This window comes from Zonotrichia leucophrys, chromosome 2, assembly GCF_028769735.1.
Source record: "Zonotrichia leucophrys gambelii isolate GWCS_2022_RI chromosome 2, RI_Zleu_2.0, whole genome shotgun sequence".
In the NCBI taxonomy this organism is placed as follows: Eukaryota; Metazoa; Chordata; class Aves; order Passeriformes; family Passerellidae; genus Zonotrichia; species Zonotrichia leucophrys.
In genome coordinates this window covers 78,359,496-78,387,271 of record NC_088171.1, presented here as the reverse complement: position 1 = coordinate 78,387,271, position 27,776 = coordinate 78,359,496, and the positions used below count along the sequence as shown (strand labels likewise).

At 42.7% G+C, this 27,776-nt stretch overlaps 1 protein-coding gene across 1 annotated transcript in view; it reads right to left on the bottom strand.

The window, feature by feature from the left end:
* The window catches only part of MYO10 (myosin X), a 162,880-nt gene that overhangs the window by 116,859 nt on the left and 18,245 nt on the right, over positions 1 to 27,776 (bottom strand). Inside the window, exon 2 of the mRNA XM_064705478.1 lies at positions 10,469 to 10,567. Coding sequence (XP_064561548.1) covers positions 10,469 to 10,567 — 99 coding nt within the window. The remainder of the gene's footprint in view (positions 1 to 10,468; positions 10,568 to 27,776) is intronic.

Sequence of the window (27,776 nt, the reverse complement as noted above, 5' to 3'; positions counted from 1 at the left end):
ACCAGAGCAAAACTGAGCAATGCCCTGTTGCAGAGCGAAGTATCCCTGCATGTAATTGTGCTTAACCTAAACCATATGTTCCTAAAAACACCAACAATGCTGAACAATGAGACCAGCCTCACATCCAAGGGAATTTAGGAACAGGGGAACAACCGAAGTGACAAGCTTGTTCATCACGGAGCTACAGATTCATTGTTGTCATCATTTTTTGGCACGATGCTGCCTGAATTCCTTCCCATGTTTTGTGAACAGCTGAACTGTGTTCCCTTGCAAAAGAAATTAATATGGCAGCCTGTGTACATCTGCTTTAATCTTAAAACAAAGAGTTTTGCTATCTTTAGTACAAGCATAATAAAGGCACCAAAAAAAAGACAGATGGTTTGGATTTTCTTTGCAGAAAGCAAGAGAGAAGACTGACATCTCAACTGTTTACGTAGCCACAACCATTACGTGGCCACAGCAAACCAGAGGGGAGGCAGAAAGTACCTCTTTGTCAGCGTCTCAGATGCCAACTGCTTTCAGTCAGGTCTTGTAAAAAGCATAAAACAACTCTGCTCACAGATAAATGCTTTTGTTCATACAGATTTAATTTATATGGGTAGGAAAACACTTAACAACGGCCACACTAATGCCAAACAAATTAATTTCAGTATAGTTAGAGCAAACACTACTGTTCTGTTTAGGCAGCACAGAACAAAACCCTTGAAAATCCAACATTAAGGGAGTTATTTATGGTCATTGCTCAGCCCTCCTGCCCCCATCATTTGTGCATTAGAAATCTCCTGACTGCTCACTTGCAAACTCCCTGACTTTTGACCAAAACTGGCCACACACTGATAGCCTGGAAGTTCATTCTGTGGGGATAATATAATCACCCTGGTCAGGCAGTTGGGATGGGTTTTGGGGTTTGGTTTTTAGGTTTTTGTTTTGTTTTGTATAGATGCTTTTTTTTTTTTTCAATTCAGCCTTTCTTTTAAAATATCTCACTTCAGGATTAAAACTTTCCCCTTCCTGAAATCAATCAAACTGATAGTGGTTTTGGCAGAAAGGGAAGTAACAGGAAAAAAGTAAGGACAGAACATGTGCAACACATCCAAGAATTAATTCATAACTTGCTCTGTAGTTTTTTATGTAACAGATACATAGTTCAAGGAAAAGTACACACAAAAAGAGGCTTTCCCTATTACACTTTAACAAACATTCAGAGAATGGCAGTCACGTAAAAATATCACCCTTGATATATAGGGATAAAATGACAAGCTGAATTAGCTCATAAATTAGGGGCAGAAAAATATTCTCTGATACAGATATTGCTCCTTTCAGCATAATCAAATGTCTTTTTAATATTTCCATGTTGAAGGATTTAAGAGACCCAAATTAATGATTTTTCCAATTAGTAAGTATTTATAAAGTAAAAGAAGATGGCACAGATGGAAAAAATCCAAAACACTTGTTCAATTTGTGAGTGCTTACACTTGAACCAGTGCTCAAACACTGTACTGACAAGTAACACTTGGGGTTTAGAAGCAGCATTTCCATGAAGGAAAACATTTGCTGCAGTTGCATGAAATCCTTACCAGGCACGGGGAGCCTTTTGTGCATTGCAGTTACACTCCATTAAATGCTTCCCAGGAGGGCTGGGGTGGCATGGCTCAGTGGCCCTGTGGGACACGAAGGCTTGCAGGGCACGTGCAGCCTCTGCTGCGTCGCTCGCTTCCCTGGCACTTTTCTGCAAAGAGCAGGGGATGGAGCAAGCACGGGCAAGCGGGGCACGGCCACCCCTCCTCGCAGCTCCTTGCAGGAGATGCCCCACAGGCTGGGCCACCAAAGGGCCCCGGGCACAGCCAAGTGCAGTTGTGCAAGGCAGGGAGGCCGGGCTCCCTGCGGATGCTCCCGGAGGAAGCTGCCGGCTCACATCTGTCACGAGCTCTGTTTACAGGCGCGCCAACAGATGCTTGCAGCGAGAGTCGCTGAACTTTGACATCCAACATAAAGATGTAAACACTTCTCCACAGAAGATAAATCCTGAGTACTAAAAGGCGCTCTGGCTGACTTCTGGCCCTCCCCAACCCCACACCATCCGCCAAACCCAAAACTCCCACACATATCCCTTAAAAACAACAACAGTAAGAAAGGCACGGAAAAACCCCCAAGAAATTACCATACTAATAGCCACAGTACCAATATTTTTTAAGTATGCTAACCAGTACAATTATTACAAGTAAGCCAAATATAACTGACTGGAGAATAAAATGAACTTTACAATGTTTAGACAGATGGAATCTGATTTCCTGCTGTAAAGCTGCTGAATTTGGCATTGACCCTGAGCCCCAAAGGCAGGGGATCTGCTGCCCAAAACACACACAAGCTACCCAATGTCCGGAATCAGTAGTCACTATTCTTCATATGCACCATTAAATTAAAAAGCATGAAAGTCTTCATAAATAAGGTTTGCAAAAAGAGATGGATTCATTTAATGCTAAGAGCAGCCAAGACCAAAGCCCACTGCATGTATTTGTGCATTTTCTTAAGAGGCTGTATATACAAGGGAGCTCACAAAGGGCTTCTTTAAAATGCTCCCTTGTAAATGTGCATTTGAAGGGTAATAGATATTGAATTCAGGGAAATGTCCAAAAAAAATCACTGTTTGGAAATATTTTTAGGCCTTCATGTGGAAGAGCTAGAAGCAATCATGATGCTTTTCAACGCTAGCTAAGAAAATCCTTGTCCAGAAGGATTTACTTTTCTGATGCCTGATCCTATGAGCTATGGATGCAGCCAAACACAGCATTTACTGATAAACAGTCCCACTGACTTCAGTAACTTAAGCCAAGTAACTTCAGTGGTGTTATTCATGCCCTGTGAATATGAACGGAAGACTCTTGTTTAAAAGGGCTCCTCACAACAGCAAAGGCCAGCACAAGAGAGTCCCAAGCGAGGGTGAGAAAGGACACAAGGCAAAGAAAAGAGTCCTTATGAGAAATGCTTAGCCATTACCTGCATTTGGGGCTTTCTTTTTAATTTAAACCAAAAGTGAGGAAAACATGAGCTCTCCTGGTATAACCACACAGTAATGTCAACATAATCTTATTGCTAACTAAAAAGTCAAACAAAAGGACCCCCTGCCCCCTCCCTCCCCAAACAGATAGAACAAACCCCAAACCTCAAACCAAGCCCAGGTCTACAATTTCGGAATGAGGTCACAATGAGAAACTCTCCCAGCCTTCAAACCAGAAATTAAAAAAAAAAGTGAAAACCTCCATGGAAAACATACTTGAGCTGTGTTTAACAAGGAACATCTGTAGCCTTCCAATTCCTGGGATGCAGAAATGCCGCAGAAGGGCTGCAATAACTTAAACACACAGGAAAAAATACTTTTGTTGCTGCCCAAACCATTTACAGGTGCCTCTGATTTGAAACTAAGGATACCAAGCTCTACTCTGTTTGCTGACATAACACCACGCTGTGAAGGACTTCTTTGTGAAGAAAATTCACTGGAAGCTGGTTTAACTGACAAAGTCTTTACTGGTGAAATATGACATGTGTTTTTAAAGAGCCTACATTTTTTGCATATTATCAGTCAGCTGTTTCTATTTATAACATTCGATGTAAAAGTTTCTCTCAGTCAGCTAAGTAGGTATGCAATTAAGTATCCTGAAATTTTAGTGTCAGACTGAGGACAGTTTGCAGCAATTGATTCAACTTTTACTTCTCCCTCGATGAGTTTGTACAGATAAGATTTCCTCCACACACACATACATTAGTTATGTCTTACACATATAAAATTCTTCCCTTGCAAGGGAATAGATGTTATTAAAAATGTGTGTTCTTAGGTGCTGTTCTGTGTCTGGAAGTCCTCAATTCTCAAAGGCTTAAACATAGTGCTACTTATACCAACAGCAATAATTGCACTTAAAAAAAAAAAAGATTCCTTAGTCCACACACTATATATTTACATATATTTACAGTGCTGACTATATATTTATTGGCACTACTTTTATATGTACTTGGATGTATAAATGAAAGAAAGAGTAGAGAGTCCTATTTAGGTGACTAGAAAAATGTTCTTGCAATCAATGCCATGCAAAACAACACAGCTCTTCTGAAAAATTTCACTCCTCCCCAAGCTTTTTGTATTTCCTATGTATGCTTTCACTGCAGACAGCTTCACGTGTGTCTGTTCAAGTCAGGAGCACAATGCAGTCCTCTTTGATCTGAAGTAAGTAAAGTTCACAGTATTCAGAAATAAAAGAAAGAGGACAGAAACTGGAAAGAGGTTTTTCTCAGTGGAACCATTGATTAATGAATATACACAAGTAAGTAATTTCAAACAAAGCAGAGAACGACAGCAAGGCTTTTAGGATTTTATTTAAACATTCAGCACTTTATAAGCTTGAGCACTTTATAAGCTCACACAACTTCATTAAAAATACAGTAAGACAATGAGGAAATGTCTGCTTTACTGTAAATAAAGCCTTTAAGGAAGAAATCAGTTTAACGCCAAAACTAAATGCAGCAAATATATCCTCAAACATGAAAAAAACCTCAGTAACTGTAATGTCATTTTATATACAAATGTTTATTTAAACCCACATGGAAAGATTAGGACCTACTTTTTTAATTCTAAATGTTCATACACTTCATTGACATAATATATTCCTACTAAGTATGAATATACTGTATTAATCATAATAAATGACAGTAGAGTCATAGACCTGGTGTTTCCAAAACATCCAGAACAGAGCCCTTTACCAGCTCTCCGCACTAATGGAACAGAAAAACAAACAACACAACCGACCCACCCACCAGCTAGTAAATGAGTACAGCATCTTCTCTTCTGGAAAGCATGAGGTTTGTGCTTATAATGGGAAACATATTTACCATATGAATTGTCTGCACATGGTAGCTTTTCCAGTTACTGCACTGTTTTGAGGGCCAACCTGCAGGAAGCTTTGGAGAGCTACTCCAGAGCCAGCTGCAGCCCAGCATCACGAACATGTGCTAAGAAGGAGGGTCACACCTTTCATCTCCCACTCCTTTATCTTGGGCCAGGGTGCTGAAACACAGGCCTGACATACTCTTCTCCTCCTTGTATTTAGTGAGGTTTTCGTCTACCCCCATAGAGTGCCACATTTTTCTTCTTTTCATAATAAGCTATGAATTGTTATAGCTATTTGCTCAGGGAAATCCAAACTTACAGTGTGATATTTCCATTTTAGTACACCACATCTGACGTATTGGATATTTCCCACACACCATCAAATCAGCTAGTTTTACAACCATCTCACAGAGGATGAAAACAGCAGGAAACAGTATCACAATTGTCTATAATGATAATTAGCAAATTAACTGTTTAACTGAATATTACTCAGGTAATATACACAAGAACACTTGAGGAGGAATTATATCACCGTGTGATAATCAAGAAATTGCTATGCAGCTTGTTAAAATACCATTATATAATCCTACCTTCACACTGGGTAGGATTCCCTACAACCACCCCTTCAGCATACAACTGCATGGTGCTACAGATTTTTGTGGCAAATTAATTTCTGCAACTCACAAGAGAACAGAAAGAAAAAATTAAGAGGTAATGTACTGTGCTATGAAAATTTAATAATTCTGCAAACCGACATTGGTAAAGACTTGAAGTCCAGACTCGTGGAAGTAAAATCTGAAACCACCTCCAACAACAGACCTCCCAGTCCCACTGCCCTGCCAGTCATGTCATAGGAAGACATGCAGAATGCTCAGTGGAAAGGTGAGAAGTGCAAAGTCTAGTAGAAGCTACTGAATCAGAGAAGATGAATAACAATGCTGTGCTTTGATAAGGTCCCAGCGTTTTCATCAGTTTGTCATTAGACTCGAACATGAGCTGCAGCTGTCAAAATGATGTGGCAATCAATACACCAACCATGCTTCAAAAAGCATCATCACCCCATATTTCTGCAACCTCTCTCCTTGTTTCCCCTCTCTGATTCTTCAAAGTTATATTGAGCATTGCAGGGATTGCCAAACAGAGGTAACAGTCAAGCATTATCTCAGTTCTATTTCACCTGCTTGCAACCTTCTGCAGCCCATAGGTAACCAAACAGCAAGGCGAGGATGAAAGCACACCAGGAAAAGCAATGGGAGAAAAGATACGAAATTATCAATGTCAGCTAGCACAGTCCTTTTACACACAGAGCTCACTCCTGAAACCATAAGCCCTGAAAATGACTGAAGTTATCAAATGCAGTGAATTTCTACTATGCCTTTGGCTGCGCAGCCACCAGCTCAGACCGGTGAGGAGGTGGAATGTCACATCACAGGTCTGAAGGCCGATCCCTATGTCCTTCCCATTTTGCACCACCTGATTTTAACACATGCACACCCAAATAAAGGAGGCAATTTTTTGCCCAGTGATGTTTGTTACACCAGGGTTTTCTAAGCAATCAATTGGATGTCATCATGGTAAGGACTTGAGACTTTTTCCATATTACCTGAAGTTTTAGCTCACATTATGGACACCGTGGAAAGGCAGTAACATCACACAAAACACACACACAGAACACCATAAACAAGCAACTTTTCTGCTGGTGGATGTCAGCACTAGCTCTGCCATTCTTTTCTAGGGCACCAAAGCAAGCTGTCCCTTTTACAGGTGCATCTGTGGTTCCCTTAAGTATAAGGATTTTGCAGCTCAAAACACTTCTAAAAGTCAGGCTCTTTATGGCTACACATCCAATTATAAAATCCTGTGAAAATTACAGGTAGTCTCCCATGTAAGCATGCAGGTGATTCATACTAGGAGCTGGAGAAGGCTTGTGTTTAAGATGAAAGACGTGTTTAAAATGACATTTCCTGGAGGATGTTAGTGTAACAACACACACAGCAGCCTTTCTACACTGCAGCTCAAATGTAATGGTGATCCTTTAATGTGATGGAGCCTTCTTATTTGAGCTTGAAAAAGCCATCAGAGGAGACAGTTTCAGCTTTTCTACTTAACCGGACTTCAAATTTCAGTAAAAAAAGTCAAAATATGAAACATCCCAAATCTGAGAACCAATACTTGGCCATCAATAACTTGGTGCAAGAGAAAAGGATGACAGAATCATAAAATGCCTTGGAATGGAAGAGACCTGTAAAGGTCATCTAGTCCAATCCCCATGCTGCAAGGGGAAATACCTTCCAATAGACTATGTTGCTCAAAACCCCATTCAACCTGACCTGGGAGACTTTCAGGTATCCACAGCTTCTCCGGACAGTATGTTCCAGCGCCTCATAACCCTCTAAATAAAGAATTTCTTCCTTAATCTCATCTAAATCTACCCTCTTTTAGTTTACAAAATTACCCCTTGTCCTACTGCAACAGGCCCTGCTAAAAGGTTTGTTTCCAGCTTTCTTGTAGGCCCCCTTTTGGTACTGGAAGGTGCTATAAGATCCCCCTGCAGCCTTCTCCACGCTGAACAACCTCAAGTTCCTCAGGAACCTCATAAGAGAGGCATTCCATCCCTTTGATGATTTCCATGGCCTTCCTCCATGGCTCCACAGGTCGATGACCTTTCCGTCAGGGGGTCTCAGAGTTGGATACAGCACTCCAGGTGAGGCCCCATGAGGGTGGAGTAGAGGGGCAGAATTCCCTCCCCTGACCTACTGGCAATGCTGCTTTCGATACAACCCAAAATACACTTTGTTTCCTGGGCTGTTAACACACTGCCAGGTCACGTCCAGCTTTTCATCCACCAGCACCTTGAAATCCCTCTTGGCAGGGCTGTTCTCAGTCAACCTGTATGGATACCAGAGAATGCCCCAACCCAAAAGCATGGACCTTTTACCTGACCTCATAGAACTTCATGAAGTACATGCATGTGCCCACTTCTCAAGCTTGTCCAGGTCCCTCTGGATGGCATTCCATCCTTCAGGCTTGCCAGCTGCAGCACTCAATATGGTGTCATCTGCAAACTTGCTGAGGCTGTGCTCTATCCCACTGCCAGTGCTGTTGATGAAGGCATTAAAAAGCTCTGGTCCCAGTCCAGAACTCCAAGGGACATCCTTGTCACCAATTCACCACTGTCTGGATGCAACCATCCAAGCAATTCCTCATCCACAACGAGTTCATCCATCCAACCCCTATCTCTCCAATTTAGAGGGAAGGATGTTGTGGGGTTCCGTGTCAAAGGCTTTACAGAAGTGCAGACAGATGACACACACAGCTCTTCCCTTCTTCACTGATGTGGTTTCTCCATCATTTTCATCCCACAGTGCCAGCATAGCAGCAGTTTAATCATGAGTACATTACATTTTGCCCATCAAAAGCCACTCTGCAATTCTGTCTGGTTCCTTTCCTGCCTGGAGAAAGCATGTAAGGAAAGCAAGGGCTCCCTGTCTCTGAAAGACATGCTTTTATTTTTTTTGCCATATGCCAGCCCCAACTTTCTGTTAGTGTAAGGGAATATAGCCTTTGAGAGGCCACCTTCCTCCAGTAAACTACATAATCACCAGCCCATATGGAACAAGGCTCTCACACCTAACAGCATTACTTCAGTTTTGTCAGACACAATCACAGCAACTGACTGGAGAGGCAACAGAAAGAACTATTAAAACCAAGTTGCATTCAGGTCGTGCAAAATTAATATTTTATTCACAAACCTTTTAGCTTCCCACTATGCCCTCCACACAAGGAGAAAATGCACAGCTGGTGTCACCACCATAACTCTGGGGGTTCTGACAACAGAATGGCCTGTGCAGTGCCAGGCATGCTGGCACAGATGTGACTCATCTTTGTCAGTGAGACTTCAATCTCATTGTGATTATGGAGATATGGTGGGGTAGTTCCCACAGTGGAATGCTGCCACAAAGGGCTGAACACTGGGAGAGCTGGAGGTGCCCTCTTGGTGAGGCAGGACTTGGAATGTATTGAGCTCTGTCTCAGGGTGGATGACGAGCCAGTCAGCAGCTTATGGGTCAGGACAAAAGGGCAGATGAGTCAGGCTGACACTCAGGGTGTTTGCTCCAGGCTGCCTGACCAGGAGGAGGAGGTCGGTGAGTCCTTCTAGGCAATTACAGCAGTCACGTGGCAGGGGGGCTTTACCTACCCTGACATCTGCAAACAAGCCAGGAGGTTCCTGGAAATCATCCCAGCCTTCGAAAGGAGCAAGAAGAAGGACACAAGAGACTACCAGCCAGGCAGCCTCACCTCAATCCCTGGAAAGGTGATGGAGTGCCTCATTCTGCAGGCCATCTCAACCCACAAAAGAGACAAGAAGGTGATCAGGAGTAGTCAGCATGAGGTCACTAAAAGTAACTAATGCCTGATTGCCTTCTATGCTGAAACTACCTGGATGGATGTAGGGAGCACAGTGGATATTTTCTGCCTTGACATCAGCAAGGTTTTTGATGTTGTCTCTCACTAAATCCTCATGGCAAACTCAATAAGTGTTATGTTGGATGAGTGGACAGCAGAATGGATTCAGAACTGGCTGAGTGGCAGATCCCAGAAGGTTGTGATCAGTGGTACACAGTCTGGTTGGAGGTCTGTCACTCATGGTGTCCCCCAGGGTTCTATACTGGGCCCAGTGTATTTAATTTGTCCATCAGTGGCTTGGATGAGGGAATAGAGTCCCTTCTCATCAAGGTCACTGCTGACACAAAGCTGAGAGGAGAGGTCGATACTTCAGGTTGTGCAGCCTTTCAGAAGGACCTGGACACGTCAGAGAGCTGGGCAGAGAAGAACCTTCTGAAATTCAACAAAGGGAAGTGCAGGGCCCTGCACAGAAGAACCTGTGGACCCTGGTGGACAACAAACTGTCCATCAGCAAACAGTGTGTCCTTATGGCCAAGAAGGCCACTGATATCCTGGGGATACATTAGGAAGAGCATTGCCAGCAGGTCAAGGGGGGTGATCCTGCCCCTCTGCTCAGCCCTGGTGAGGCCACATCTGCAGTATTGTGTGCAGTTCTGCAGTCCACAGTACAAGAGACATGGAGCTTCTGGAGCAGGTCCAGCTGGGACCTCTTGGTAAAGAGCCTGGAGAATCTCTTTTATTCACAGCCTTAAGAAAAGCTGAGGAAGCTGGGTCTATTCAATCTCAAGAAGAGGCAACTATGAAATGACCTCATTAATCTGTATAAATATCTGAAGGGAGGATGTCAAGAGGATGGAGCTAGGCTCTGCTCAGTGGTGCCAAACAACAGGAAAATAAGCCACCAGCAGAAACTGATGCACAGGAAGTTCCACCTAAACACAAATAAAAACTTCTTGGCTGCATGTAAAGGGTGACCAAGCCCTGGGACAGATTGTCCAGAGATATTAAAGAACCACCTGGACACAATCCTGTGCCATGTGCTCTAGGATGACCCCGCTCGAGCAGGGAGGTTGGACCAGATGACCACTGTGGTCCCTTCCAACCTGACCCATTCTGCGATTCTGTGAAAGCTTATTTTTTACGGAGTTGTGAGAAAGACAAAAAGAGGAGCAAGGTCCATACCTGACCATAGTCTGTCCTGAATACAACAACTCCTTCTGCACATGAATGAACAGTGCTGGGATAATGCTGATTATTTTCTCGCAGCCAGACCCGAGACCCCTGCAATAAAAACAAAACAGAATTATAGATGACATAACAGAAAAACTGAAGAAATAATTCTACTCCCTATTTTTCTCTGGAAATTCTTCTCAAGCAATATGAGAGAAAGAGAAATCCAAATAAGCAAGTGAAAGAAAATAAAATAATCTCTTAGCAAGTATTTGTTGATTTCTGCTTGATCAGTAAACACAGGAGAACTACACTGAAGTGCCTTTTTTTTCACAAGTTCCTAAATGCCGGCAGGAGCAGCTGGAGCCAATCCTCTGATTCTCTGAGTCATGTGCCTCATGCTAGCACATGTAAAATTACAGAACAGTGTTTGAATTTAAACACAGTTTAGAAGACCCGCCCCAAAGCCAGCTGGCTCCCTACCTGTTTATTTTCAACCTTAGTCAGACACTCCCAGCACTTCTTTCGCCTTTTTTCTAAACTACTTCCCTTTATATGGTTCTCTTCTCTTTGCTGCACAACAATGCAGAGGATTAAAAAAAAAGACTAACTAGCAGCAAGCAAGGTTACAAAGAACTGATATTTGCTATGAAGGCATTGGAGACACTGTCAGTGAGACAAGGCAGCCTAGTAGAGCAGGTAGAGCTTAATGTTCCATCTACCTGGCTGGTGGTGCAGATGCAGCATTAAGAAAACAGAAATAGCTAGCACTGAGAACAAGGGAGGAGGACCACAGCTGATGCTGCAGCTGCAGCAAAAGCCATCCCATGAGCAACAGCCACGCGAGTTGTCCTGCGTAGGAGAAGACTTTAGCTGGCATGAAAACACTCAGCAGCACTGACCCATGGCCTCACTTCCAACCAAAACTACACTCCCATTCTCTTCAAACATCTGGCTCCATATCAGGGCAACAGTATTTTAGTGGCTTTCAGAGAACAGAGATTTTTTTCACCAGAACAGTCAAATATCCTCCTAAAGAAAAAGTAAAGGAGTGATAGGAAAATGCTGGGATATACCCTGACAATCATAAGGTTTGGGTGTACAGTCATAGAAAAAAACCAATTAAAATAATTTTGCATGCTAGAATCCAAAGGTTGTCCTTGCCTGAATTGTCACGCAGAGAAACCAGACATAAAGTCTTTTTAAGGTGGATGGGGTGCAGTCCTGATTAATAATTGAGAAAAAAACAGATTTTTTATTCTGCTGCCTATTTAGGATGAGTGGCCCATGAGCTTACCATGGACTTCAGCCACATTACAAGTTACATATGCTTTTAGATAATGTTGAATAAATGTTATTCTTCTTTTATGATGGGACAATAGCAGCACTGAGACAAAATAGTACTCATGGAGAATTTTAAAACTCTCGCTGTTTGGTACCCCTAAATGGGAAGAGCTCACCTGGACACAGAAGATCAAGCAAGAGTATCCCTCTATTTTTTGCCCCTGCATCTTTTCACAAACTGCTTTCCATTTTCAAGGCCACAAACACATGTGGAGCATTTGCCCTTTTACTTCCAAAACCTCAAGTCAGATGGTTTCTAGGCATACAGCAATTCTGAAGCAGTTCACATGCAATGTTCATAAACTCAAAAGTGCAGGGTTAGGGCAGATGGAAGCGGAAAGGAGAGCACCAGATCCTGAGGTGAGTGGGGGGAGCAGGAGACTGGGAAACAGTGGGGATACACCTCTCCCGAAGTGGTAAAAGCAATAGATAAGACTTGAACATTACATTCAAAATCCAGTAACAGCAGTTGAAACACTTCCACCCACTCTCCTGGGTCTACATCAGACTCTGGTCCTCAAAAAACCAAGGGCACTGCTCTGTTTTTATTCTCTTGCACCACATTCTCTTAACAACCCCATGCTGACTGGTTCAAGGGTACCTCTCACCCTGCACTTCCCAGAGGAAGGAAGGCTGATGTGAGGGCTTTGCTCCTGGACTTCCTCTGCTGCCTCTGCACCAGAGCCAGCAAACAGAAATGTCCTGCGTCCCTCAGGTACAGACACAGGAGCAATGATGACTTCAAGGCTGCATATTTGGTACTAAGGAATATCTACCATAACCACCATGTAGAGACCAGGCGGTTTTTTCACATTACTGCAGGTGCTGCCATCAGCTCACTGCCCCCAAGAGTGCCTGAGAGTGAAAACCCAAGGCTTGCAACTGCCCTGTGGGGCTGGGTGATGCAGAGCCCACTTAATTCACCATGGAATGGGTCTAAAATCCATAAGCATGTGTGGAAACCCAGAGCACCAGGAAAATTACTCTGTCTGCTCTGGGCTGTCCTGACCCCCCCAGGGGAGCACTGACTTTGACCCTCATTCATAGAGAAAGTTTCCTAGATTTCAAGACAGACTAGAATTCAGAATTCACGAAAGTGTGAGACAGATTATAGAGAGTAGTGTAGGTGTATCACTTGGTGAGAAGTTAGGTTTTGGGATTTTTAGTACGTTGTGGATGGAAGCAAGATGGAGGACACAGGTGACGTCCTGCATTTCTTCTTCCTTCTTCTTCATGGGTTTGGGTGGCATTTTGTAATTGGGCAGAGAAGTCCACATTGCAGGCTCTGTGGGACCAGTTATTGGGTTAAAAGGAAAAATAATCTAGGTGTTAGTTCTTAATTGGATAGTTTAGTCTTAAAAGACCTTGTAACAAGAGACTGTTAGCCATTTTGTGCCTTCTAATGAAATGCTGCCAAACTCACAGTAGTGAGACTGTTTAACTGATAAGAAATAAAAACACCTGAGTTCAAACATGAACTACTGTCTCAAGTGCCTTCAATCCAGACCCAGAGAAACCCACAAGCATGAGTACACAGCAAGAAGATGATGTGATGATGCACCCATGCTACATCCATGCCATCCAGTGAAAGCAAGGTGAGCTGAGCTTTGCCTGGGATTCCTGCATGTCCTCAGCCACCTCACTTCATCTGTGCATCACAGAAGGCTGAAATTGACAGGGACCTCTGGTGAGGCTCTAGCCCAGGGGCTCAGCAGGCTCTCAAAGGCTGGCTGTGAAAGCACTCCGTCAGTCCCACAGTAGAAAATGTTTCCTGATGTTCAGTGTGAGCCCCGTGTGTTTCAGTCTGTGCCCACTGCCTCTGAACCTCTGAGCATCACCAAGAAGAGCCTGGCTCCCTCCTCTTTTATCTTCCCTCCAGGTATTTACATATACTGGTGAGATTCCCCCTGAACCTTATCCAGGCTTAAGAATTCTAGCTCTCCCAGCTTGTAGTTCTAGGAGAGAGACCTTCATGATCCTCTCTTAGACCCTATCCAATATATCCATGTCCCTCCTGCAGTGGGGAGCACACAGCCAGACACAGCACTCCAGCTCACAGCTCCCCAGGGCTGGGAAGAGGGGTAGGATCACCTCCGTCAACTTACAGGCAACACTTTACTAACATGTCCAACAGCAGTGTCCATAGAAACCTCATGAGATACTCCTGACAACACAGGACACCAGAAGAAAGAATCCTCAGCTCATTAAGCCATCTCACTCAGACAATCACTGTTTCACATCTGAATGTTTCTTTGTTACTAGTGGGACTATTATGGCATAAAATGAGAGGACTACAAGGTTGTCTAGCTCTCAGAAAATTTTTATTTCACTGGTCTTTTTTGCCTTGACCTAATAACCCCACAGAAGCAAGGCACAGCAAAGTCTTCCCAGCAAGGCACAACAAAGCTTTCCACAGCAAAACACAAATTGCAAGGGATTTAATGATGGTGACTACTGTCACCATCAGGCTCTGGAGACCAGACAGCTTGAAGAGCATATGCATGTACTACTGTCACCCTAAGCAGCAAAGAGAATTTGGTCCCAGCCTATGCACACCATCCCCTCCTCCCTCCCCAGAAATACTTATGCCAGCCTGCTGCTGGGCACCAAAGGTCTGTCCTAGTCAGTCTCCACCGTCTCCTTCTACGAGAGCTCAGTGCACCTAAATGCACACATAAAGAGCAAAAAAACCTATCTGCCAAAATGCAGTCAAGTTCCTCAAGTGTTTCAGGACAACCAAACCCCTGTTATTCCACTGGTTTATCATTTGCCAGCACCTCAGAAGCTCAAGTAATGTGAAGTTTATGCTTTCAAGAGCAATGAAAAGCTTGTAAACATTAAGCCGCAACAAAATTTGCCAAAACCTCAGCATTCAAAATAGCCTCTCAGAACGAGGAGAATGTTTTCCATCTTGAAATTAAATAATTAATGCTGCAAAATATCTTTTCTGGCTGTGAAGGGGAAAAGAAGGGGCCTGCACAGAAGCCTTCACTTGGTTGGGCTGGTGCTATAATAAGCTTTTAAAGCAGGGAAAGGGGTTGATTTAAACAAATGTACATTGTTAGGGGTCAATAGCTGCTATTCAAAGGAGGCCGGAACAATGCAGCTCCCAAAGCCAGAGGCATCTGGAATGCAAATACAACATGTTCCCTGGCAAGGTAGCTCTACAATGGAGTGTCTGTCCATGGGCCTTCTCCTATAGGTGGGGCAAAACAAAAAGGCCTTGGCAAGAGATACCTCTCCAGCCATGCAAGCTGCAGACACTGATCCAGCTGCCACCCCTCTGCAGTGCATTAGCCATGCACTGCTGACAAAATCTTCACCAGGGCTTAATTTATGGACAAGACTTGGCATACAGGACCCACATGAGGAAGGAATCCTCTCAATGCACATGGTGGCTACATTGATCTCAACCTCTTTTTTCAGGGATAAGCCTGGTGCCTTGGGTTACTCCAGAGCTCCCTGACAGCCATCCTTCTGTGGCAACAGGGCAGAGAAAGCCATGGAACTCTAACTACAGCCCAGTGGTTTTTATTTCCATGAAGTAAGGTTGTAAAAATACTTGGAATAGTGCTTGCAGAAGAACAGCTGTATGCCATCATTTCCGTAGCAAATAAATTTCTCCTGACTGCAAAACTGAAAGGAAATAGCTTTGCAGATCTCACAGCTGCAAGACCACCTGGAGAACTCCTGGTCCTTCTACCTCACGGATTTTGATGCTGAAAATGCAAACACTACTTCTTGTTTTTTTTGGAGATGACAAAAATCCATTCTTTTTTTACTTTCTGTTGGATATATAGGCTGAAAATCACAAACTTAATAAAGAACTTTATCTCAATTAGCTAAAATGGTGGAGCATTCATTGCAAAACTCTAATTAACAAGTTAGATTTTATATGCACCCATGCTGTATGCTGCATAAAATAACTGCACATTAATTACATTTTATATACACATATATTGCATATATGTCTACATATGAAAAAGCAGATACTGTATAACAACTGTGTTCTTAGTGCAAATTCACACCTTATAATGACTGAAATCTAGTCAATACATCAATGCAGTTGATTCAAAACCATTAAAATTGCTTTAAATGAAGAGCTATGAATGTAGGTTATGCTGCATCTGCATTCAAAAAGCACGTCACTACTGAGGCTTGGCAAAGTGAAAGGAACAACAGTCAATATGTATTTAGAGAACTTTTTGTTTATGCACCTCAGTAGCTTGGCTCCAAATACAAAGTCTGAGACAGGACAGGAAGAGATGTTATTAACTGGGTCAAGCAGGACATAGCTTTTCAATGCAAAAGATAACTAAAACCACATTTATCTTCATTCCTTCTCTTTCCTAAGTCACAAACTGACGACAATTAGGGAGGGGCCACGAAAAGAAAGAAGTCATCAAGGAAAAGACCACAACTTTGCTAATTTCATATTAATAGTCAGTTATTGTGCCGAAAACTCACCCTTCCCTGTTGGCTTTGGCAACTGAAAACAGTTAGATTTAGGTACCCAAAATCATATTAAGTGCCTGGCCAGACTACTCAATGGAAAGTTCACTGGAAGCTCAATATCCCTCACTGAATTCAGTTCACATATGAACCATTCAGCCTCTTGAGCAGAAAACCAGACCTGTTCTTCCATATCTAAGTCCAGGGAAACAAGCAGTAATGGCCATCTGTCTGATGTATTGCTCTTTAATTCAGAATGTTGGTCTAGATGCCCTCCTTTGCACTGCCTGGCTTCCCTGGTGCTGCTTTCCATCAACAAAAGGCTTCCAGAAGAGCTGGTCATCAGTGGTGCCTGAATGTGGGACCTACTATAAAGGTCTGTGGCTGCTACTGTCACACAATGAACAAATGGGAATTCAACGAACACTCCAGAAATTGCTCCAAGACAGTACCACAAACAGGCTAACCCTCTCTGCCAACAGTCAGGAATCAGCAGTATTTGTTCAGAGATGGTAGGAAGGAAAGGGACAGACAGAGCTACAGAGAAGGACTAGCTGAACTCTGTACATAGTGAGAGAAAGTACAACTTTATTTCTTATTTGAAGTTTATTTGAAAATGCAAACTAAATTTCAGTTCCTTAAACTCAACTTCATGAACTGATTATCTACATAAATCAAGGCATATACTTAATCCAGCTTAATGGGGTAAAATTACTTTTCAAACCCTTACAGTAGTATTCACAATTTCCTCAGAAAACACTCAGGAGTAAAATACTAACACCTTCCTCTCAATAAATTGTGTTCTGTCTCTTACATAATACTATTTTCTTTCCGGTTTTAAAGCAGAACAAAGCCATGAAGATGTTTCCATGGGATAGAAGGCCAGTTCAGGGGGGTTAGTTTCCTGCAGAGCAAAATGCCCTTGAAAATGAGATATTTCTGTTGTCTGTCAATCCCCCACATCAGATCAAAGCACCAGCTCTCCTGCTCCTGAGATCTGCACAACAGCTGCTGATTAACCTTCAACAGCCTCCATCTCCTCCTGTTTCAGTAACTGGAGACAGCACAGAGCGAGTGATGGTATACTACTTTAAAAACAAGAAACTGGATTAAAACATATATTATTACTGACTTGAAAGGGAACCAGAATGAATTTGTACCCTCCTCAGCCCTTTGAAAGCACCAGCACTTCTTACAAGACCACTGCTTCATATAAGATAGTATTTTCTACACAATTTTTGAAAACCCCAACAAATAACTGCACAAAAAAATTTTATCTTTCAATTATGCCCAACACAAACAGCACACAGACATTACTCTCAACATATGCAGGTGGACAGGCATATTTCTCCTTATCTTCTGCTGTTGAGTGTGAAGACATCCATCACTAATAGACCTCACTCAAAAGCCAAAGACAACTCCATCAAAAAGCAATTGCACTTCTCTGCTAGAGCTTCTGAAGATGTGGTTGTCAGCTCTTGAGGACAACAGATTTCTGCATGGCTAGGAAGCAGCAACTTTATCATGCACTCAAAAGCAAATCCAGCAAGAAGACACCATCAAGTCTTTTTGGAAGAGTTATTGGTATTGGCACAGTCTGAGTTATGACTTTCATGAGAGATTCAGTAAACTTGCAAAATGCTTTTTTTTCACATTGAAGACTGCCTAACCCATACCCCAGCATCATGGCTGCAAAAACACGACAGTGCAGGAGCTTGGAAAGCCTACTACCATTATTGATTGTGGTCAAGTTAGGCTGCTAGCAAACAACAGCTTGTTCTCATGTCTGCAAATGTAAGGTAAAGAAATAACAATTTCTGTGCAATCAACACAATGGCATTACTGGTTAATTCTGAAATTAAAAATCATTGCTCCCAAGTACTACTTGGCAACTGACCACGAACAGAACTGCAAAAACAAAGCAGGGAAACACATACAGCAACTTTTCTCTATCTGCTGGATCTACAGTTTCAAGTCCCACTTTACATCATCTTCATTGGGTATCACAGACTAGCCTGGCTTATGGCACTGCCTCCACCACTCTCACCCCTCTACCTTAGCTTGGATTGAGGAGGCAGGATTTTGATCTGTTAAAACCCAGTAAGGAAGATAAGTAATCCAAAAAGAAAACACATGGCTGAGGAGAAGGAAGAGGAGATAGCTACTGTTGACAGCAGCGAGATGTAGGGCGCACATGGGCAAAGGAGCTTAGGGCCACGGCACATCTTTCTCTCCAGGTCTACATTGGGGCAGGGGGTAGCAATGGCCAGGCAAGTGCCAGACATCCTGGTGTACTCATGGTCATCTTAAAAGTAGCATGTAATTCTCTCCCCTTATTTGAGTCCTTGAAGAGGAATATACAATACACTCAAAAATCCCCTTAAAATTTATCCTGAGAACCAAACAAGTCCAAACTCCATGTCCACAGAATTCAATATGAGCTGCAGTTCTGTCTTTGATGATGGCACGGTTCTGTCAAGGACTCATATTTTCCTCAGAAACTCATTTTCTAATTAATAGCAGTCACGACCACAAATGCGAAAACACACGAACAAAACAACAGCAACAAAAAAACCCTAACAACAAAGCCAAACACAAAAATTCCAAAAGGTATTTTAAGGAATGAAGAACCCAGGAAGGACAGTGCACAAGAAAGCACCAGGGAAGGAGAGACTCCATTAAGAATCGGTCACCAACGCTTGCAGCAATGCAGCCAGTAGCAGCAGTTGTCCCAGCATGACTGTCCAGTTTCAATCACCACTAGATTCTGCTCGCATACTCTTTGCCACATCATCTAGCCAGCTCTTACACTGCTCTTCAGCTCTACCAGTGACTCAGGGAAAAGGAGAACAGCCTGCCAAAATGCCTGTAGCTCATCCACCATGCCTGTTTGGGCCTGGCAGTCTCCAGTCCAAAAGCTGCCAGCTTGGCAATGTTTTGCTTACGCTACATGACATGCTTATAAACACACATCAAGGGGGAGGATTTTTAAATCCACACGTGAGAAATCATGCTAGCACTCTCCTCTCATTCCTTGCTTAAGCTGTTCCCTTGGGACTCAGGTTTCAAACACCAATGAGGCAAAGCAATGGTAGAAATTTCTTCACTACCTTCTTTGTTGGGGCTCACTAACACAGCTTTGCCCTTCTTCAGAACCTTGCCCTTAAAGACTCAAAAGTCAGCTGCACAGTGGCTAATGGTCTCTAAACCACTTTTCACAAGTTTTGCAAAACACCCAAGAAATTTTTTCACCTTCCTCTTGCCTCTCCTGTCTGGACACAAAGCAAAGCCAGGAAAGCCAACTCACGAGCTCCAGCCACATGGCATGGCAGAGACCAACCATTCCAAATCAAGGTTTAGTTTGAGACTGAGCTTGAGAGATGTTTCTCACTGACTGTCTGTAAAGCCCAAGGAAACTCTTGTTTCCAAAATATGAACTCTTGCTTGCAAATGTACAGCTTCAGTCTCACTTCAAAACATTTTGTTGAGGAGCAGCATCTTAATTGAGTACTTCAAAGATAATTAAGTGGAAAAATAAAAAACATTCATTTGGGCACATTTGTTCTGAAGAGAAGCAGTTACTATTTATTTTCATGAGACACTAGACTTTTCATTAGATTCATTAGTCAAGCATTGTTCATTTCTTAAAACTGATCCCTATGTATCTGGATACGGAAATTTTTGAAGATAATCCAGTATGAAACAACTACATAGTAATGCTAGTTTTTCTATGGATGCTAATTGTGCTACACAAGCATGGATATGCCTTGTCTAGAGGGGCAGTATAACGATTCAGCCTAATTTGGATTTGCAAAGCAGATGAAATTTCTGATCAATATACATCTTCTACCTTTGAACAGTCTTTGTCAGCTACCTGTTTTTATTCTGGTAGTATTAGTCAAAGCCTTCTTGCATCAAGAAGCATCACTGACACAACACCAGTGTTGCATCTAAAAGCAAGCAGGAGAAATTGCTTTTAGCAAGGTAAGGCTGGCTTCTAGGAAGCTCAGCGTTGCCTTTTTCTTTGTTTTCCTTTGCATGCCAAAGAAGTAGGCAATTCCAGGAAAGCGTATCTTTATCAGGGTATCAAGTGGGATTCTGGTGTGAAAAAACTAATCCATATTAAACAGCAGACTGTGCAAGGTAACAAGCATACTTAGAAATTATTCCCAAGAATAATACTACCTCTTTCAACTTTCAATTTGCTGGCATCAAAGCACAAAAGGTTCCACTTCAGCTTTATATTCCATATTGTCAGTTTTCATGATCCTTTTACAGGTCTGAAAACATCAGAGGGATTTTTTTGTATTTTGTTTATGTCTCCCTGTAACTCAAAAATATCAGTTTACACATGAACAATTTTCATGCATTGAAGTAGGGATGGGCAAGCAAGGAAACTATTTCCAGACTCAATTGTGGCAAAAACCAGCTATAAAATCAGAGCCATAAGACAAAAACAAACTGACCCACTCAGCCCACATTCTTTGTAAGGAGTCTGGGGTATTTTCCCCCCCCCTCTTCTTCCAAATTCTATATTTGCTCGAAATTAGAACTCAGGATTTTGTAGAGACATGGGTCACACTTTGGTATCATAAGACTTAGCAAGACTTCATTCCAAGGCTTAGAAAGTAAGTGCGAAAAGGAGTGAGAAAATAGAATAATGGAGCACAGTTCTTTCATTCTTTTATTAATAGAAACACTGATTATTGAAAATAGGAGAATTATAAATGTCAGGTCATAAGTTCTTTTGTTAAGTTGCATTGATCCCCTCACATTGAATTTACAATTGATGATTTAGTATGCTTCATTTCACTTGGCAGCTTTGCTCTCACAAAATGATTGCTACAGATCTCTCTCCTGCCACAGGGACACAAGTATTAGAGAGATGTACTTTACACTGAATTATTTTTTTACTTGGCTAGCTCATGCTTCAGTTTGGGTGGTTTTGGGGGGGGGGGGTGAGTGGGTTTTTTGCTTGTTTATGTTTGTTTGGGGATTTTTGGTTGGTTTTTTGGGGATTTTTTTCTGTTTTTTTGTTTGCTTGGTTTGGATTTTTCTTTGTTTTCTGTTTTTTACTCAGATTTTGGCAAGCTATATGGGGCTTGCCCTACAAACATCAGAACTCTTTGCTAACTTTGCCCACCTATGATGTCTTTCAGATGTCCATAGGACCCTGTATATAGGTAAAACATCTATAGAGTAAGAAGAAACAGATGAAAAACAGTTGGTAAATTAGGATGTTCTGTTGCATTAGGATGTTCTGTACAGCAGGTGCATTTCAGCCTTGTCTTTCTGAAGCCCATCTGAGTGGTCTGACCCCTCACTGAGGAACAAATCCCAGCCGCACTTTGACCACAAGCACTTGAGAGGTCTGGGCTGCTCAGACCTGAGCAGTTGGAGCTCAGGTCCCCCATTCCCAAAAGCCACAGTGACTCCCAGAGCAGCTCCCACCAGCAGCCCCTGCTCCATCCTGTTTGTATGCTCTGCTAAGACTCAGGGCCAACATCCAGGATTTGGGACAAGCACCCCTTCACAGCACCAGCTCCGAGAGACGAGACACTTGGGCCGCCCAGCAGCCTGCCCCACACACCTGCGGTCCCTCAGGGTGGGCACAAGGCAGCACAGCACAGCTCAAAGGCAGGAATGGGAGCCCAGGGAAGCCTGCTGAAGGTTAAACACATCATGTCTACACCTAGTCAGAAAAAAGTGGATTTCTGGCCTGCAGCAAGTGGGGAGCAGCAGCACTGAGGCGCATTTGGGAAGCTTGGGCAGATGTTATCAGGCTTTCAGCATCATACAGAATGGGTCCAACATGGGTTATGAAACATCTTGAGGTGGTGGGGACCCAGTACTACATTCCCAGGACCTAATCATCCTTAAAAAATAAATAAATAAAAATACTAAAAATCCAGGTGGCAAGTAAGAGGGGAATTATACTCCTTCCATGTCTGAAGCCCACCTGTACTGCCTGGCTTCTAGAAGCAGGTTTGGAAAATGGGATGACACCTTTGCCACACCATGGGTGTCCCAGCAAATGGCAGGCAACACAGTGTCCTTCCATGCTCTCCCTCCTTGCCTTTTGCAATTTGGATGAACACTGAAAGAGCCAACACTGCCACTGAAGTCCTAAGTTGGAAGGCTAATATTAGCAACTTCCCACACTAATTTGTACACTGCAAACCACAATAATCACTGAGCAACTCCAAATTGCCTGTCTGGAGATCACCTGATGAAAACACAACCAATTAAGCAGAAGGTAATGGCACACTTTATCATTAGAGGGCAGAGCACTGGCTCATTCCAATGCACCTGAGGCAGAAAGGTTGGCAAGCACACCGTGCGCTTACAGGGAGCTGGGGGATGCAGAGGGGCATTGCTGGGCTGGCAAGCACTGCCTGAGCCCAGCCTGGCTCCTCACACACAACACTGTGACCAGCCCCTCTGTGGGAAGGGTTCTGTAACTCAGAAGGACACCTGCACTTCTTATGGTGCGTAGTATCTGATGCCTTTTGCCCTCTGACTTTCTGAAGCTCACTGCCTGGCATCAGGCAATGAATGCACATCTTAAAAAACAAAAGCAAGCAAGCAACAGTGCTTTAATTAAATCCCAGCAGTGTATGAAAGCATTCATAACACAATAGCTAATGGGTATTGTACTTCTACACAGGAAAGGAAAATATTCTTTGCTGGAGAGTTATGGGAGCTTTAGTCAATAGAACAGAACTAAGCACCTAAGTAAAAGAGTAATCTGGGTAACACTGTTTAAATATATTTTCCTCTATTTTTAGAGGAGAGAGTGGTGGAAAAAAGAGTTGAAGGGTGACCCTCAGTTAGACTGCCAGCATGCCTGTGCAGAGACACACAAGTCTACACACACAGGAAAAAAAAAAAGTTTATTCCACCTGCCATTTATTTTAGAATTGATTCACATTTCCAGCATTTGAAAAAAAGGATACTAAGAGGACTGTCTGAAATCTCTCTGCACCTGTCTACAATCCTGAAGAGAGTCCTTTCTTCCACTTTCCTATGTCATCTTTTCTTTCATCCTACATACCCTGATCAATATTTTGGGATGCCTGGGAGGAAACACTCCCTGAGACTTTGGTGGGCACTTCTATTGCACCTGGAGCAGACAGGAGAACTGCTAGCTCTTCCCATTCTCTCCTTCTCCAATGATTACCTTCTCCTCCTTCTCAGGTCAGGAACTCAGAAAAGACTCCCAACAAATCTTAGAACTCAGCCATGAACAAAGATGTCAAACATATAAGATTTGATCACTGTTTTCTTTCAATGTTTTTCAATTTTCTCTTGAAATATGAAGACAATGTGTGAAACTGCAAAGGATAGAAGCCTATAACCTAAATAACTTGTTATTCACGTCAAAATTAATGGCTTTTTTTATAAACAAGATCTAACCTACTAACCATAAAACAAAGGTGTCAGTAAATATGAACTTTTTTTTGATTATGAGTTACTTCTCAAACCTGTGATCATAACTTCTTAAAAAAAATAAATTGCAACCAGGCAGTTGCAAACACCTAATTCACTTTGCCAACACACAGGACAAGGGAAATTAGGTGGCAGTAGTGGAAGAGAAATTTAATGCCAGCCCAGTCTCCTTCCCAGCTGTTGCACAGTATGAGCAGAAGACTCACTCAGGGCTAATCTCTGCTTTCCCAAAGGACACATGACACCAAAGCAGGCTGCACGGTGGCCTTTCACACCACTGTAATGCAGGCAGAAGGTGAAACAGTATAAAAGAGAGTTTGGGATCCATATTGAAAGGAGATTTAGCAATAAAGTTTGTATAGAGAGTAAAGTCAGAAATACATGAAGTTCAGTTAAAAGACAGCATTTCCTGCATGCACTTTGAACACTTTTGCATTTTATCAACTTTAAACTTCTTGGAAAGAAGGTGATGCTTAGCAATGCTCCCAACTGCAGAGCCCGGTCACTGCTGATGAATACCAATGGTATGCAGCAGAGGCAAGGTAAAAAGGCAGCCTGGAACACTGCATTCATTATATTCAGCCTCCCAAGGTCACAACCCTCTGAAAACCAATATCCTGCTTCTTTGCTTACTCCACTTCTCCCTGACCAGATACATTTCCTCGCAGTAATGCTACACTCATTAGGTATCTGTTTAGATTCTTCTGCACTTGTGCAACTAGAAAATGAAATGTCTACAAGGGAAGTCAGCAGAGTCATTATGGCAAGTCATTATTGCTTTTACTGGCATTTTTCCTACATATTACATTAAAAAATATTATTGCTTTGAATACTGAACTATCAGAAGGGAACACCTTTAGTAGAAAACACAGAAACAGAGTATTTTATATGAGCAAACCTTCTCTCCTCCTGTCACAGACACTTGCACATCATACACTGGACAGAACACTGTAATTGCATGTTGTTCCATCTCACATCTATGGACAAGCCCCAAGGCAGCTCACAGGTTCCTTGGATGTGCAGTGACACACCCTTCCCCACGGCTTGCAGCACCTTTTCCAAAGAAGCTTAAAATCAGCATTCCACCTTCCACCAGAAAGGTGCGTCACGTTTCCTCGTTTGCAGGCACACCTTGAGACTTGACACATTCCCATTCTGCATCCTTGTTTCCGTGACAAGGACAAACACCTACTGTATGACTCTGCTATTTTATTTTTTTATTTTTCTTTCTTCAATGCATGTTTACAAGAGCTGGTAATTGTCAAAAGGAAAAATGACTACCTCAACCTAGTACTCATAGCAGGAGTAGGAGAAGCAGAAACACAAAGAAGTTGCTTCTGTAATTATTTTTTTGCACACATGCGTGTTTTACTGTACAGCAGGTTGAAGATTTAATCCAAAACTAAACCACAAAGCAATTAGAAGACCTTAACCAAGCAGAAGTGATTTAAAGCATTACCCCCTGACAAAATAGGCATTTATCTCAGAGATAACCAGGAGTAAGGAAATACATCTGGGTTCAGACTCTCTTCTAGTTTACTGCATCCAGTGTGCAAAAGCATTTTTAAACCAGGGCTGAAGAGCTACATGCCTGTCAGCAGGCAAAGGACTTCCTCAGCCAAATAATTTTGACTATACACTGCAATCTCCCAGAGATCCACCATTCATCTATCAAGGTGGGAACCTCTTGTACCTAAACCCTTCCCATTAGCCACGGGGATTAGCCCAAGCAAGCAGTGAAGCATTGCTGAAGCAGACAGGCAGAATTTTTTTCCCCCCCATTTCTCCAGGATCAGGTCTGAAATAAGATCACACTCTTTACTAAGCGATGTGACCCACTTGGGTCAAGATGCCAAACTCAACCAGAGAGGAGATTCCATTTCCTTCACACAAACACCTGCCAGCTGTGACTGACAGTCACATTTTCCCCAGCCTGGAGGAGCCTGCAAGTGCCAGCTGTGGAAAGCTGTGCTTCCCCATATTAGAACAACTGATGCAAGACCAGAGGAAGGACTGGCAAGAACACAGCTGCTTTGAGACAGAGATATTCCAGACAAAGAAAGGCCACGAGGATGCCTGGGGGTATGCAGTCACTCTCCTACAAAGACAGAGAGTTGGGGTTGTTTAGGCTGAAGACAAGGCTCCAGGGAGACCTTATTATGGTCTTCAGTACCTAAAGCAGGCCTACAAGAAAGCTGGAGGAAGACTTTTTGAAAGAGCACATAGTGTAAGCACAAGGAAGAACGGCGCTAAACTGAGAGAGGGCATGTTTACATTAAATACAAGGAAGAAACTTTCCTGTGAGGTTGCCCAGAGAACCTGTAGACGCCCCTGCCTCAAAGTGTTCAAAGTGCAGTCTGGATGGGACTTGGAGCAACCTGGTCTAGGGGAAGGTGTCCCTGCCCATGCTGAGGAGGGTTGGAACCAAATGGTTTTTAAAGTCCATTCCAACCCAGACAATTCTATGACTCTATCATATTCAAAACTGAAATTCAGCAGGTTTGTAGACTGGTGAAAGTAATGAAATGACAGCATAGATGTAGGGGGTGTGACACATTATTTGCATATGAAGCAGAAGTATCTTTGTGGTGAGCTCAGCATGTACAGGCAGGGGGATCCAGCTGCTAGCCAGAGCTAGCAAGACCACAGCCAAGAGCAAGCATCTCTTCCCACTCCACACGTCTTCAAGCAGTAGTCATAATCAGTACACACCATCCAATACCTCAGACTACCCACAAACTAACATTAAATCACAGAATCATTTCGGTTGGGAAAGACATCTAAAATATTGATCACTCAAGTACATCCCTAAGTGTCATGTCTGCACTTATTTCAAATACCTCCAGGTATGGTGATTCCATCACCTCCCTTGGCATCCTGATCCAAAGCTTGACAACAATCTTGGTGAAAAAATTTTTGCTCATATCCAGTCTAGACCTTCCCTGGTGCAACTGGAGGCTGTATCCTCTGGTTCCATCATTCATTACCTGTGAGAAGAGACCAACCCCACCTGGCTTCCACGTCCTTACAGGTATTTGTAGAGAGACACTGCTATCAGGCAACAGACAGACAACACACACAGATCATAGAGCAACTTTAAGTCTGACAAAAACATAATTTTCTCCTACAAGGTAACTGCTCCAGTAGATTTACACATCCCTGCTCTGCATCTCCCAGATTCCTCCCTCACCCTGCCACCCAAAAGCTATGCTGGAAGTTGTGAGCCAGCACACTGCACAGAAGGTCCTCACAAGCAACCCTCGTTGACCCTAAAGCCCAGGGAAACATGACTCTTCTCTTCAGTTACCTCTGAAAGTGTGTCTGTTCAGTAGCATGAACCTTTACATTGAAATTAATTTTAATTTGCAATGAATTACATCAACCAACTCCTCTGTACACTTTTGAATTAAATCGACCAACTAGTCTGTAAACGTCAGCCCAGACAATTCCATAAACACCTGCTTCCCACAGCGTGGTGCAGTTCCCCAGTCTGTGAGACCTGGGGGGGCTCTGCAAGCTTTCCATCACAAGGATGATGCTATAAATTATCTATAAAGAAGATGACTGCACAATAATTTCAAGTCAAATTGTCAGTGTGTCTAAATTAAAAAGCAAGTGCAGCACTCAAAATGCAGTATTACTGATTCTTCCCTGCCTGCAGAGGTGCTTATTCTTAAATTAAAAACAAAACAAAACAAAAAACCCCCCAAACAAACGGAAGCCCTAAAAGCAGAAGTAATAACCCAAGCAAAACTCAAAGTAAATGGGCTTCATAGCAAGCCTGCAGAAGCTTAAACTGGGAATTTTCCATGACTGCTTCACACAGTGCTATTAAAACAGATTTAATTGTACATGCTCATAATCAGATTTTTACGGCACAAAAGAATGCAAGTATAAAACAAATATAAATACCTTCCCCTGCCTATAACCAGCCAGTATCTTTTAATACTTTCATGCTAATAATAAAGTCACTCCTCATATTACTATGCTGACAATAAAAAAAAAAACCAAACTAACCAGCTATTTGTTCTGTTTGGGTGGTGGTTTTTGACTTGTTTTGTTGGGATTTTTAAAG